This window comes from Carassius carassius, chromosome 3, assembly GCF_963082965.1.
Source record: "Carassius carassius chromosome 3, fCarCar2.1, whole genome shotgun sequence".
Taxonomy (NCBI): Eukaryota; Metazoa; Chordata; class Actinopteri; order Cypriniformes; family Cyprinidae; genus Carassius; species Carassius carassius.
This window is the reverse complement of record NC_081757.1, coordinates 9,029,040-9,045,302: the sequence shown is the minus strand read 5'-3', so window position 1 is coordinate 9,045,302 and position 16,263 is coordinate 9,029,040. Positions and strand designations below refer to the sequence as shown.

Sequence of the window (16,263 nt, the reverse complement as noted above, 5' to 3'; positions counted from 1 at the left end):
ATTAGATAATATTTTAATAGATGATATTTTGTTCATTTGTTATTTATTTTTGTTTATTTTAATAATAGCAAGTTTGTTTTATTTATTAATTCATTTATTTTAATGAATTTACTGTTATTTATTTCCGGTGCTCTTTCTTCTCTACGTGGAGCTGATCAGCTGACAGGTGCTGGACGATCTGCGTCAAGCTCCATGAATCGATCCATTAAAGAGTGCAGTAACAGAAGCGTCCACCTCTGCTCACCTTCATTACCTGCTGAGAGCGTCCTTTGTGACGGACCCCCGTCGCCCCTCAGTGGGGCTGATTATTGGCCGAATGATCTGATCCGCAGGCATTAATGGACAAATCGTTGGCTTTTTATTAAGACTCAGTGGTTTGGTTACTGAGGAGCGTTTGAGGTGAAAGATTTACACGGATTTTTCGTGGAGTGGACAAGGAATAGATATCATGTATGACTTTGACATTACATGACATGGCTAAAACATTTATATTTCCATTTATTTCGTCTGCTTATTGAATTTTAACAAGTGCTTATTTATTAGATTTAACTCATTCTTTTCAGTCTAAACCCAGGATAGATTGGGACTTTTTATTTTTTATTGAGCCTCATGAAATTGTTAAATTTCTTTCTAAATTCCATTTTAATTTTCTCAAATTCCATTTTTCCATTAACATTTTTCTGGAGTCTGTTTTTATAGACAGATTTTAGTAATAAAAAGGTATGTACATAATAACAGTTTATTAATAGTATAACAAAAATGTAATTATCAGGGCCTGTTTTTTTATATATTATTGTTGTTGTTGTTGTTGTTATTTTTAATAAAAAATTTCAAAATTATATTTTATTCCCCTTTTTTTGTTAGTTTTTTTTTTCGCTTTTATATTTTTTTCAGTTTTCAGTTAATTTTTTTTCTGGATTCCTTTTTGAATTGTTTAATTAAATTCTAATAATCAATTCTAATAAACCCGAGCGGTGTTCAGTTATTGGACTTCTGTGCTAGTTACAGCTTGTCCATAACGAACACCATGTTCAAGCATAAGGGTGTCCATCAGTACACGTGGCACCAGGACACCCTAGGCCGTAGGTCGATGATCGACTTTGTGGTCGTTTCATCCGACCTCCGGCCGTATGTCTTGGACACTCGGGTGAAGAGAGGGGCGGAGCTGTCAACCGATCACCACCTGGTGGTGAGTTGGATCCGATGGCGGGGGAGGAAGCTGGACAGACTCGGCAGACCCAAACGTACTGTGAGGGTCTGCTGGGAACGTTTGGCCGAGTCTCCTGTCAGAGAGATCTTCAACTCCCACCTCCGGCAGAGCTTCGACTGGATCCCGAGGGAGGCTGGAGATATTGAGTCCGAGTGGACCATGTTCTCCACCTCCATTGTCGAAGCGGCCGCTCGGAGCTGTGGCCGTAAGGTTTCCGGTGCCTGTCGAGGCGGCAATCCCCGAACCCGGTGGTGGACACCGGAAGTAAGGGATGCCGTCAAGCTGAAGAAGGAGTCCTATCGGGCCTGGTTGGCTTGTGGGACTCCAGAGGCAGCTGACAGGTACCGGCAGGCCAAGCGGACTACAGCCCGGGTGGTTGTGGAGGCAAAAACTCGGGCCTGGGAGGAGTTCGGTGAGGCCATGGAGAAGGACTATCGGTCAGCCTCGAAGAGATTCTGGCAAACCGTCCGGCGCCTCAGGGGTGGGGAGCTGTTGACCTCAACTGGGGATGTCGTTGGACGGTGGAAGGAATACTTCGAGGATCTCCTCAATCCCGGTGTCACGTCTTCCATTGAGGAAGCAGAGGCTGAGGGCTCAGATGTGGACTCGTCCATAACCCAAGCTGAAGTCACCGAGGTAGTCAAGAAACTCCTCGGTGGCAAGGCACCGGGGGTGGATGAGATCCGCCCTGAGTACCTCAAGTCTCTGGATGTTGTGGGGCTGTCTTGGCTGACACGCCTCTGCAGCATCGCGTGGCAGTCGGGGACGGTGCCTCTGGGATGGCAGACCGGGGTGGTGGTCCCTCTTTTTAAGAAGGGGGACCGGAGGGTGTGTTCCAACTACAGGGGGATCACACTTCTCACCCTCCCTGGGAAAGTCTATGCCAGGGTACTGGAGAGGAGAATCCGGCCGATAGTAGAACCTCGGATTCAGGAGGAACAGTGTGGTTTTCGTCCAGGCCGTGGAACACTGGACCAGCTCTATACTCTCTACAGGGTGCTGGAGGGTTCATGGGAGTATGCCCAACCAGTCCACATGTGCTTTGTGGATTTGGAGAAGGCATTCGACTGTGTCCCTCGCGGCGGCCTGTGGAGGGTTCTCCGGGAGTATGGGGTCCGGGGCCCTTTGCTAAGGGCTATCCGGTCCCTGTACGAACGGAGCAGGAGCTTGGTTCGTATTGCCAGCTGTAAGTCAGACTTGTTCCCGGTGCGTGTTGGACTCCGGCAGGGCTGCCCTTTGTCGCCGGTTCTGTTCATGATTTTTATGGACAGAATTTCTAGGCGCAGCCAGGGGCCGGAGGGGGTCAGGTTTGGTGACAACACGATTTCGTCTCTGCTCTTTGCGGATGATGTTGTCGTGTTGGCCTCATCAGGCCAGGACCTTCAGCATGCACTGGGACGGTTTGCAGCCGAGTGTGAAGCGGCTGGGATGAGAATCAGCACCTCCAAATCCGAGGCCATGGTCCTCAGTCGGAAAAGGGTGGCTTGCCCACTTCAGGTTGGTGGAGAGTTCCTGCCTCAAGTGGAGGAGTTTAAGTATCTTGGGGTCTTGTTCACGAGTGAGGGAAGGATGGAACGGGAGATTGATAGACGGATCGGTGCAGCTTCTGCAGTAATGCGGTCGATGTACCGGTCTGTCGTGGTGAAGAAAGAGCTGAGCCGCAAGGCGAAGCTCTCGATTTACCGGTCAATCTACGTTCCTACTCTCACCTATGGTCATGAGCTTTGGGTCATGACCGAAAGGACAAGATCCCGGATACAGGCGGCCGAAATGTGCTTTCTCCGCAGGGTGGCTGGGCGATCCCTTAGAGATAGGGTGAGAAGCTCAGTCACCCGGGAGGAGCTCAGAGTAGAGCCGCTGCTCCTCCACATCGAGAGGGGTCAGCTGAGGTGGCTCGGGCATCTGTTCCGGATGCCTCCTGGACGCCTTCCCGGGAAGGTGTTCCGGGCACATCCCACTGGGAGGAGACCCCGGGGGAGACCTAGGACACGCTGGAGAGACTATGTCTCCCGGCTGGCCTGGGAACGCCTCGGTGTCCCCCCAGAAGAGCTGGAGGAAGTGTCTAGGGAGAGGGAAGTCTGGGGTTCTCTGCTTAGACTGCTGCCCCCGCGACCCGGCCCCGGATAAGCGGTAGAAGATGGATGGATATCTAATTAACTAAAGTCATGAAACTTGTGCATTATTGATAAAAAAAAGAATAATATCCTATGTATTTTGCTTTTTGTCCCCCAAATTCTGTTTACATTTTTATTAAATCCATTTTTTTTGTGCGTCATAATTTTTCTGCATTCTGTTTTAATGGTTAAATTAAGTTAAATTGAGCAATAAAAACATCTTATTAACTGAAATAATAAATCCCGGTTATTGAAAGGTTTTTTTCAATAATCGGGCCCAAAATTATTAGTTTTCTTTTTTCTTTTACATTTTTCTGTATTTAGGGTTAAATACAAATTAACTTTCAATCAAAAACACAGTTTTGTTTAAAAGGGATGTTTATATAAATTTTTTTATATAAACCGTGTCTGCAGTAATTCATCAAATGATGTGAAAACAAATTGTTACTAAACTAATTTAGCTGGATGTCTGAGCTGTTACCTGATTTGCATGATAACTTTTTTGACCTCGTCAATTTCTGGCCGAATGCATGTGCTCTTTTCTGCTGATGAGACACCCGGTGACCTCCGGAAGCAGACGGGTGATCCTTTGGCACGTCCTCACACTCATTCTGCTTCAAGGACGTTTCTTGTTCTTCGTTAACAAGGCTTTTTCACAGTGATGTTATAATGCTGATTTTGAATGTGTTTTCATGCGTCCCAGTCCAGGCCCATGAGCAGAGCCGTCCATCATGCAGCGACAGCAGCGCTGACTCTCTGAACCACTCACTGTTTTATGATGCTAGGAATAAACCTTTAATATTGTTAGAAATGTGAGTTGTGTGACTTCTCAAATTGATTACATCTTCACTTTTCACTTTGCATTTCTTTTGTTTTTATTGTTTGTTTTATTTCCATAGTTTTGTATTGCTTTTGAAAAGGCAAACAACTAAAGTATCTTTTTTAGGATGGATATTTTCTTCATTTTAAAATTAAAGATGTTTTTAATACTTTTTTTAATTCTTTAGTATAGGTACGATTACATGATTTATTATTTTAATAATAGAAATTTAGTTTCGGTATCTCTGGCATTACGATTATTTTTAGATTTTTATTTTATATTTGTCATTTCTTTACTAAACTTTAATAGCATACATTTGATGTTATTTAGCATTTCATAGCTAAGATTACATACATTTTTTATTTACTTATTTTAATAGAAATGTACTGTTATTTTTTTATATCTGTTTACTATTTTTAGTTTTTTGTAAGTACAATTATATTTATTTATTTAGCCTAGTTAAAAAAAAATTTTGTCTGATTTTGTTAATTTTCCTCCTTTTTTATATTTAGCATTTTTCAGGAAATGGCAAGTAATTCAGTTGTACTTCAAGTTTATGGCTGCTTGACTGTTACAACATCTTTTTTGGAGATGGCCGTTAGAAAGAGGCTTTGACCATGATTGCATTGGGATTTAGATTGAATAAATTTAATGCAGTTTATTTTTTTTACTTAATGCATTTATAAACTAAAGTTGTTTGGGACCAGTCTTGCGCCATCACGCATGATATATTTGAAAGTCTCCATCTGTTTTTGATGCTCACCAGCAGTGTGAGGAACTCCTCCATCAGATCAGCCCTGACACGTGTTTAACATCAGGAGGAATCGCTTCCCATTAAATAGTGGAAAGAATTACCGTTGTTTTACTTCGCAGTCCTTTGAGTTAACAACTCTGGCAAATGTTCCAGCACAAATGGATGCTTTTAATTCTCTGTCTGGGATCTGTGGGGAAGTAGTCACACATATATGACTGATTCAGTCTGAGCTGTGATGCTGCTTGATAACTCTCACTGGCTCTGACGGGTTTAATCACATCAAGTCACAGGAAACAACAACTCGCGTCACTGCCCTGCCCTGCACTTCACTGATGCTACGATATTAACATGCAAAAATAGTATTTTATAAAATCATCAAAACCACTTATGTAAAAAATTATGTAAGTAATCCCTTATTTTATAAAGCATTTACTCCAAATTCACCACAAAGTATTTGAATGTACTCCAAATTCACAAAAAAAGAGAGAATTTTAAGCAAATATAAAATAGTATACGAATATAATAATAATAATAATAATAATAATAATAAAATATATATAGTATTCTAAAATAATGCATAAAAATTGCAAATTATCTGATGCAAATATTTACTTCAAATTCACCACATAGTATTTGAAAACAGCAAAAATGTTTTAACTTGTTGACAAGGATTTTTTTTGACACTGATATTATTTGGCTAAATGGGTACAGTTATCAGTCAATGCATTAATCTTAAAATGCACATTTGCATATGCATATAGCAGCTGGTGTACTGCTTTATTAGAGCTGTTTCTGTGTTTTCAGCTTGGAGATTAATACAGTCTCTAATTGAAAGTGAGTTTTAATATCTTATGCACCACATTAATCTTCTTTTAAGGATACTGAAAGCAGGTTTACTCCCAACCCACGCCAAATGAACAGTGAATGTGCTTAAATTAGTCCTTATGACTTTAAATGAGGGAGCAGCTTGTTAGCAGATCACTCCTTTAAATTATAGAAAAAGGAGAAATAAGTCCCGTTATCTCAGCAGCTGCAATCTGAAGCCAGTAAGTCAAGCGTGGCGTGTTATCCGAGCTGTGGACGGATTGAATCTGAGCCGTAATCTCACATCACATGCTCCAGCGGCGGGATGTGCTTCTCCATGTCAGGTTTCATTCTCATGCCAATTACCATCCCGAACAAATCCACCAGTCAAGCAATAATGTCATAATAACAGAGAAGAAGTCACGAGAGTCAGCTGTACGTCACAATCAAACAGCACTGGGAAAGAACAAAAGACGGAAAAAGCTCAGCATTCAAAACACATATTCAACTGAACGAGGATAAATAGGCTTGATAATGACGACATGTTGACTTTAACATGTGCCAAACAACTCTCCCGCTGTGTTTGAAGAGAAACAGAGCACATTAACCTTCTGCAGGAGAAGACAAACATTCATCTGTGAGCCGCTTTCAATGCATCATGTAATTCAATGATTTGGCTTACAGGTTCACGATGCAGTATATAGAGCAGGCCAGGTGAGATTATTGCCCTCAGCTAACAATCATTAAAAGATTATAGAATTAACTGAGCTTTGCTATAGCCAATTAATATTATTGTTCATTTCTCCTGGGGATGGATGGGTGAATGGATAGATTATAGAATTTCTAAAATTAATTGAGCATGACTCATTGCAAATAAATGTTCATTCCTCTTTCGTAAATTCCAAAATTTATATTCTCGGGGTTTTGAAAAGAAAAAAAATGCTAATAAAACATCACAGTATATTAAGTAAAATTTGAGTAAATATTATGAAAATATACACACACATACACACAATGCAAAATGTGGATGATGGATGGATGGATAGATTGATAGAAAGATTTACAGGCTTATTTATTAGCTGCTTGTATAGCTTGAAATATTATTATTGTTCTCATATGTAGAGCCTTTTGTTGTGGTTTACAGGAATAATTATCATGAGTGTGAGTAAATGATGACAAAATTTCAGTCTTTTGGATGAGCTGTTCCTTTAAGGTTTTCTCATTCGAAGCTTCTCGCTTCAGCTTCCTGTTATGGGCTGTAATGGAAAGTCGTCAGGTCCTGACAGAAAGCAGACTGATGCTGTCAGACGGCCGTGTGCATTTATCTGTGGGAATGAAGTGATTGTGTCTTGTTGTAATGTATTTGTTTAGGCTTGAGGAGGGCGCGATTACAGCTTGAGTTCATTTCTCTGGCATCCTCCATTACAGGGACATGTCTGCTATCTGAATGTCAGCGCAGTCTAAATGTTTTCATTTGTGTCAGCTGCTGTGCGCAGAACTGCAGATGGGAAAAGAGCATTGTGGGGAACTGAGTAAATCCATCTCATGACCTAATTGGTGGCGTGATTCTAGTAGCATGGTAACCTTTCAGAACACCTGTAATACTTGTATTTATAGCCCACAGTCATGAAAAACCTGTAGATATCTGGGAGTTTTAAAAATGTAGGCCTGGAGGAGTGATTCCTGTGAACTAAAATTGAAAGTCATGGAAACTTGCATTTTTCTTGGCTTTTACTTTTTGTGAGTGCCATCTCATCCAATATATGAATGTGTGAACATACACTATTACTTTTCAATAGAAACAACAACATATATGTAGTGCTGTTGTATTTTATATTAAATACATTTTTGATAATTAAATGTATAGATTTGTTCGATTACATTATTCACGCAAATTGACTATAAATTATTTATAATTTTTTATCACTTAAAAACCACATAGCATGCCAACCACTACATTTTATTTGGAAAATCTGAACACTTTATGTACCATAGAGTACCAATAATAAAAATTTTATACCGCACAGTCATGAAAAACCTGGAACTATCTGTGAATTTTAAGAAATGTAGCCTTGAAATAGTCATTACTGTGAGTAAAAATAATTGAAAGTAATGAACATTTCTAGAGCGAACTGCATTTTTCTTGCCTCTTTGTCAGTGCAATCTTATCCTGTATTCACATGCTTCAATTATCCAGTAATCAAAGTGGGAAAGTTATGGAAATTATTTGGTCGAAAGGTTTGAGAAGCCTCTATTATAAAGATGCACTATGAGTGGTTTTGAATGAGAGTTTCTGCTTAAAGACTAAATCTAAGGGGTTGCTTTGGGGCAGAGAGACGCTCTTGTAATTTCATTAATAACACTGATGCTCCTCGTCCTGGCATGTGAGGACCAATTTTGAGTTTGAACCAACCTTCAGTTCCTCTCCAAGTTTTACTTCTCTAATTCTGCCTCTATTCGTAGAAGCCACTCATCACATCAATAGCCATAATGGAATTTTTATAATGAGTCATAAAGTGCCTTAAGAATAAAGAAGTGACCCGGAGTCGGGATAATCATAGGCTAGCTAATGATGACGATGTGTTCCCACAATCCTGACTGCTGCTGAGAAGCGTTCTCAGGCTTTCTGAGGTCAATCTAACCTGCTTATTGGCACCATGTTCCTCTCACACCCTTATTACCCTTTCAGCCAGAGCCTGTAGAGCTGCAGTTTGGAGCACTTGGTTTTGCCTTCAATGATTGCAGGTTATTACTTGGTCCACAAATGATTCAACATACTTGTAGGGTATTGTATCTGAGAACGTAACTGGTTCTGAGTTGTTGCTGTCTTTTGTGGTGTCATCAATTTTGCCAGCTTTATGCCTTTAAGGCACAATATACTCAATGTAATTTAATGGCAGCAACAGATGGCATGAAAGTAGCACTTTATTATTCTCAGAATTTCTCAGAAACTGATCTATCATTACTTACATTATGGCATGAGAGATACTGTATAAGACTTATAGGATATATTGGCCACTCAGCACTGTAGTTTATAGTAACTGCATTTTTTTAAATTTATTTACCTATAAAGTAGTATTTTTTTAATAATATATATATATTATTATTATTATTATTATTATTTAGTATTATTATTATTTAGTATTATTATTATTATTTAGTATTTTTATAGATTTATATTTATTTTATTTGTTCTATTTTATTTTTTGAAGAAGACAAAGAAATTGCTTTAAAATAATAATAATAGTTGCTCTTGTACTTTTGCCCTTGTGCATACGTGTATGAAATGCATTACAGGACTGGCCTGGAAATGGGTTAGTTGGGTCTTGTGACTCTGTGCTAGTGATGGTATCACCTTCCAGACTCCTCAGAAAAGGCCTTGTTCTGTAATCTCACCCATGTCATGATATCACTTTTGATTCCATGATTGGTCTGTGGGACACTTTCCAACCTTCTCCTGTGTCTTAAGGCAAACTCGCTTGTTTGTGTTTCATTTTGGCCCTTTAGTTAGAAAATAAGTGTGCTTTCTGCCCATTCTTGTTTTTAGTTTTTAATGATCTGCACAGTTCAGCCGTTATGATGTCTGAACCACTCATCAATACCCTTTTTCTCTTTTTCAGATGCAGCAGCTGTTCTATGAGAATTACGAGCCAAATAAGAAGGGCTACATCCGTGACCTCCACAACAGCAAGATCCACCGGGCCATAACCCTTCATCCCAACAAGAACCCGCCATACCAGTATCGTCTGCACAGCTACATGTTGAGCCGCAAGATCGCGGAGCTGCGCCACCGCACCATCCAGCTCCACCGCGAGATCGTGCAGATGAGCCGCTACAGCAACACCGAGGTGCACAAGGAAGACCTCCAGCTGGGCATGCCTCCGTCCTTCATGCGATTTCATCCCCACCAACGTGAGGAGGTGCTAGAATGGGAGTTCCTCACGGGCAAGTACATTTTCTCTTCCTCGGACAGGCAACCTCCGCGGCGTGGCATCGACTCCTCACAGAAGATGGCGCTGGACGACATCATCATGCAGGTTATGGAGATGATTAATGCCAATGCCAAGACACGAGGAAGAGTCATCGACTTCAAAGAGATCCAGTACGGCTACCGAAGGGTCAACCCCATGTACGGGGCCGAGTACGTATTGGATCTTCTGCTGCTCTACAAGAAGCACAAGGGGAAGACCATGACGGTTCCCGTTAGGAGGCACGCCTATCTCCAACAGACCTTCAGTAAGATCCAGTTCCTGGAAGACGAGGAGATGGACGCCCGAGTCCTGGCTGCCAGGATCAACCAAGACTCTGACTCGCTGTCCTTCCTGTCCAATTCTCTCAAGATGCTCGTACCATTCAAGCTGAGCGGCCAAGCCGGCCTCGAACAACACGAACCCAAAGATAAGAAGATCAACATCCTTGTGCCCCTGGCAGGACGCTACGAGATCTTTGTGCGCTTCATGGCCAACTTCGAGAAGATCTGCCTGATTCCCAACCAGAACGTCAAGTTGCTGATTCTGCTCTTCAGCACAGAAAACAACACGGAGCGCATCAAGCAAATCGAGCTCATGAGGGAGTACCACATGAAGTATCCCAAAGCCGACATGGAGATCAAACCAGTTTCCGGATCATTCTCCCGTGCTCTGGCCCTGGAGGTCGGCTCGGCCCACTTTACCAATGATTCCTTGCTCTTCTACTGTGATGTGGACTTACTGTTTACCCCCGACTTCTTGAGCAGATGTCGGGGGAACACCATACTTGGGGAACAGACATACTTTCCCATCATCTTCAGCCAGTATGACCCAAAGGTTGTCTATGCAGGCAAGGTGCCCAGCGACAACCACTATGTGTTCACCTCCAAAACGGGCTTGTGGAGACACTACGGTTTCGGGATTGTCTGTGTCTACAAAGGAGACTTGGTCAAAGCAGGTGGCTTTGATGTCTCCATCCAAGGTTGGGGACTGGAGGACGTGGACCTCTTTAACAAATTCGTCCAGTCTGGGATCAAGCTGTTCCGCAGCACAGACACCGGCATTGTGCACGTCCACCACCCCGTAGTTTGCGACCCCAATCTCGATCCCAAGCAGTACAAAATGTGCCTGGGATCCAAAGCGTCCTCACACGGCTCCACGCAGCAACTGGCGGAGCTGTGGTTGGAGAAGAATGACCACGGCTTCCGAAAGATCTCAAATTCTAATAACGAATCAATGAGGACAGAATAATAGACACGGCAAATGCACACCAACCCACCCACCTGTCTGTCTTCCTCTTTATGGTGTTTTTTTAACTACCTTATTTATTTTTTACAGAAAAGACTTCTGTGGATATATTTTGAAATAAGAACTCGTTTTGTAAAACTGTACAGAAGCAGCTCGACACTTTCAGACTCTGATCTTTTTTTTTTTAGCAGTGTAAGGAACATTGATCTATTTTACCAATCCAATACTGTGCATTATTTTTATGGCACCTCACGTACAGACTGCTGTGGACCTCGCCGGAAAATGCGTCAGGATGGAAGAGGGAGTTTGGACACGGACATGTGGTGTCTGGCAAACAGTAAATGTTTATTTTTGAATGTTTACAGAGAGCTATGAACAAGTGATTCATCCTTGGGAATGGGGATCTATAAAATAACAATCTTAATTGTGACAATTAAGGGCCATTGATCAAAAGTCGCTTCTTTTTTATGGCTTTTGATTTGTTTTGTTTTTTCAGTTTATTTGTCTGGGGGATTCATTGCAACACTGTTTTGTTTCCATTGATTTTGATTTATTTTTTATTGACTTCTGTGAATGAAACTGCTGGATGTAGATCTTTCCAACTCATTCCCACTGTCTAATTTATTGACCGTTTGGTTTCGTACGATATTGGGCTGAGGTTATGTATATTAGAAATTGTATAACCGTCATTTCATGGATAGTGTTTTTTGTTTCTCTACGTTTTCCTCTCTCTATCTCAAATTGCTTTGATTACCAAAGAGTTTTTTTTTTGCACAGTTGCTGTAGGTGATTTTGTTTTTGAGCGTGCTTGTGTATATGTGCGTGCGTGGATGTCCGAATTCAAGACAGTGGAGGAGGAAAAATTTTTGAATTGCAGGATATAGGACGGTGGTACCAATGACCAGTTTTCTATTCTACAAGGCTTTATGAACACATGTCGACAAGAAGCCACACGTTTAATTTTCTCCTGTTCATTATTTAAGAAGGCCATTCTCCTGTGAATGAGCCACGCACTCCATGGAGGTAATCGGCCCAAACTGCCGCCTCACCTTCTGAAACAAATCCCGATCTCCCACAGAACGCTTGTTTCTTGTATTTTTCTTTTTTCTTTTCTGGGGAATTTTCATACTTCAGTTCTCTGTTAGCCCCCGTTCAACTGGGACAAACGTTTTATATTTAATAAAATGGAAAATGTTTATCAAAATGAATCATGTTTTGATTTCTATGTCCAAAATGTGCCATGCCTTAAGGCCATTTTGTTTTCCTTTTAAATTGCTTATTAGAGCATCCAAATGCACACTTTTAAAGAAACGTTTCAGATTCAAAATAAGTTGAGATATATTGGTAACTCACAAACCGATGTTTACTGTAGTGCACTATGTATACGTGACAAGAAATTCAGTGCCTGCCTGAATTATTCCATACAAACTTATTTGATGTGTAACGTCATCTGAACCATCCTTTTAGCAACAAAACAGCTTTTTAGTAGATGCTTTATTCAAAGTGACTTTTATGCAAGGATAAAAAATATATCAGTGAGCATTTTTCCTAGGAATCAAAGCTCTGACGCAAGTAAGCCTGTTTGCGCAATTCTTGAGTTTTCTCAAGACCTTTACTGGTATCAATGCCAGTATCTTGCGAAACTTGCCAGATTTACAAGCTCGATGTCGTCATTAAAGGATAGATCGATTGGATTTAACTTTGTATAAACATTGTAAATAAATGATCTTTCACAGCCTAAAATATTATGACTTCCATTGTGGGCCATGACCGTTTTAATGAGTTGTGAAATTATGCTTTCAATAGCTCAACTTGCATTAAACCCAGAACATGACTACAGTATCTGATCCCATGTTGTGTTGCAAGCATTTTAACCCAGATTTTCTTCTTCCCGAAAATGTGAATTACACTGGACTAAACCCCCCACAATTTTTTTTTATAACCTTTTGGGGTATTTCTTCCCACCTGTTACACTTGTGTTTTTTCTGTTCATAAATAATCAGCATACAAAAAAAATGCTTTAAATTGTCTCATGATATATCATTACCAAATCTTTTTATGGTCTTCTTTTCTTTCAATTAGCTCAGGTTTCGAACTTTGGTTCGACTGATCGTAGGCCTCATTAATCTGAGTTTATGCACCTGTGCAAACTGAAAGAAAACAAGTTGACCGTGAGATTGAATCCAAGATTTGGTGATAAAATCACATACATTTTCATCAATTATATCAAATAACGAAATGATTTTCAGCACAACACGAGAGTTCATAGGACAGAGTGAAATTATATTTAAAAAATGTCTTAAAATTCTTCCCAAGCTTTGACCTGGTAGAAGAGTTCAAAAGCGAGGAATGGATGGTAACGGGCAAACATTCCAGGTAATTATAGGAGGCCCCAAAACTGTAGCGTCCAACAAGCATCACCTTCATGAAACGCAAGTCTTCACGCACACATGTGGAGAAACTCTCACGTAGGCAAAAGCCAAGACCTGAATCGAATCAACTTTCCTGCTGCTGACCATTCCTTGATATAAAACAAATAAGCTATACCTTTTTCTCCGCACCACAAATTCGATGCTATTGAGAGATCTTATTCATTTCTGTACTGGCTCTGTTCCAAAACCTTGAAGGCTGCCTACACTGAGTGCATTTTAATGTGCTTTCGCCATTAAACCTGTGCCAAAATGTAGGCAGCATTGTTATAAGAAACCTTAAACTTACATTGCATGCATCTTAAATCGAGAACGTTTTACCATTGCAAGAAACTTGAATCAATGCAAGACGGCAGATGAACTGAGAAATGTTAGTTGATAAACAGAAATAAGTTCATGCTTTTTGAGATTATACTCTGTCATTATATGCCTCTTCTGAGGATTGAAACGGTCTCTCATGTCGTGTTTCAGATCAGATTCGTGCTGCCTCAGAAGGCAGTAAGCAGCTCACTAGGTTTTGGAACTTATCCCATGTCTCTACCATTTTCCTCCAGTGTTACTGCCCTGAGAGTGGATTCTAATCTGCTTTGTGGTTTTCTTTTTTCCTGCTTGAGTTTGAATCACAGCACCTTTTGATGACAGCCCTGCTCGATTGTCCGTTTCCCTCTATACGGGACTATGATTCGGCAGATATCTCTACGTTTGACATGAGCAGCCTGTGTTTCGTTTGACCCACTGCTCCTAATTTTTCCACACACACACCTTTAGAATAACATTCCTTGTGTGTGAAACGGGGCACTTGAGGAATGAGCAGGTTTAGAGGTTTTGCCTGAGAGACTGAGAGGAGTTTTTGTCTGTATTTGAATATATGTGGTATATATATATATATATATATATATATATATAATAAATAAATAAATCGGTCTTATTTTAAATATTTTTGTTTTGTAATTTAATATAAATTATATATATTTATAAATAATATAATATATAAATACTATAATTTATAATACATTTTTTATATATAAATATTTAGATTTATATGTTTTATATTATTATAAATGTATCTGCTTTCTAAATAGATACTTATCTACCTAATATTTCTGGTCTCGCATGTTGAGATAAATGACTAATCAAGGCCAAAACCATAATTGACAGTGATATTAGACCCAGATATTCAATAGCGGTCTGTCAACATGGGTTTTAAATTTTTATACATCCCCAGGAATTAAATACTTGGTTACATTTTTGATTGTAACCACAGAGTCTTTAACTTATAAACATCCATTTAGCCCATCAAATGAATACTTAAAGTAAATCTTCCACACAAATGCATCGTATAAAAAGTTTCTGATGTTCTTTGGTGAATATCCTAACGTTACGCAGCTGATAAGCTTTAGACTTTATGGAACAAACTCCTTTTATGTTAAAATGTTTGTGTTTTGCATGGCAGTCGATGTGCTCATTGAAAAGTCAAACATGTCAGGAATAAAACTGAATGCTACCTTTGTTAGGCTGCCATCTCATTTATTTGCAGGAACATGAATTTGCAGTTTTATGATGTTCATAGTTGATCTGCTGACCAGTGTTAGACTGAATGTTCTGGTTTAATGTGTTTTAGTCGTGACCTGACTGGTCACCTGAAAAGCTGAAACCAGATTAATAATGGTGGCTGGAGCTTGTTAAGTCTCGCTTGAACAGCAGGCCATTGGTTTTAATTTGAAACAGTGCTGTGTCATCACCTGGCTTTCAAAAGACCAAATATTACCCAGCCATGATTTTTCCTGGCACCCTGCTGCCAGTCTTTGGCGTGAATCTCTCTAGCTTGGCTTACAGCTGCTGCTGTGAGGTGGATGTGTTTAAAAGAACAGCTAAATTACTAGCTTCTGAAGTCCTTTACTGACACGACTACTTCTGATCTGTATCAAACTAAGATTTTCATTTTTTTTTGGTGGATGATGTGGCCAAGTGGTTAAAGATCCAAGCTGGAAAAAACATTCTAGTTCCCTCTAAAATGTCTAGGTTTTGGCTTTGTTTTCCTATTGTTTTCATACTTGCTGATAGTAAAGACTAAATTTAGTTTGACAAATAGGGTGCAGGTATTGCACAAAGTCAGCCAATTGTGGCGTGTAGAAGGCGGAAACTGCAGAGAATGATCAAAACAATCAAATAGAGTGGGGGAACTATGACGTCACTCTACAGGCGGATCGGCTGCCTATTAAAAAGCCTATAGGAATTTTCCATAGGCTTTTGAATTATTGCAAAAAATAAGCTCTGTGTTCAACCATAGTTCATGAAACTTACACGTTTTGTCCAACAAGATAAGATTTTATCTTTCTCCAACAAGATTTTCACAAAATAATATAACCTTGATGAACTTTGAAGCCTAAATAAAAGCACCAGAACTTAAAAGCTAAACATAGGCTATAAACAAACTATAGCACCACAGTCGCTCGCCTTCAGCATCACCACCACCATGCTTCCCACAACTTTTTCAAATTTATTTTTAACGTGTTCAGCGACAAGGATTTACTCTGTGTATTAATTTTAATCCACACTACATTAACCTTTACATATAAACTGAAATAAATACAAAACTAGAGCCAAACTAAAACTAATAATAAATAGTATAGTGAAAAAAGAGAGGTCTGCTCAGATTGGCCAGCTCTCCAATGCGTTGTGATTGGCTGAATTCCTCAAGCATGTGACGGAAATGTTACACCCCGTACTATATGGTGTCTCATGGAGTGACTAAATAAAAACATTAAAACTTATTGTAAACTAAGCATTTGTTGCATGCAGTGGGGACATATTTATGGATTATAATTACAGTACCAGCAGTTCTCAGTATCCCCACCACACCATGCTGAGGGGAGTGCAGGCCAGAACCATGGTGAGCACTAAGTACCAACTCTA

At 40.0% G+C, this 16,263-nt stretch overlaps 1 protein-coding gene across 1 annotated transcript in view; it reads left to right on the top strand.

Moving 5' to 3' along the window:
• Positions 1-11,564, top strand: part of LOC132118057 (chondroitin sulfate synthase 1-like) — a 75,334-nt gene extending 63,770 nt beyond the window's left edge. The window contains exon 3 of the mRNA XM_059527561.1: positions 9,323-11,564. Within this exon, the coding sequence (XP_059383544.1) occupies positions 9,323-10,921 (1,599 nt within the window). The 3' untranslated portion in view covers positions 10,922-11,564. The remainder of the gene's footprint in view (positions 1-9,322) is intronic.
• Positions 11,565-16,263: the final 4,699 nt, after the last annotated feature.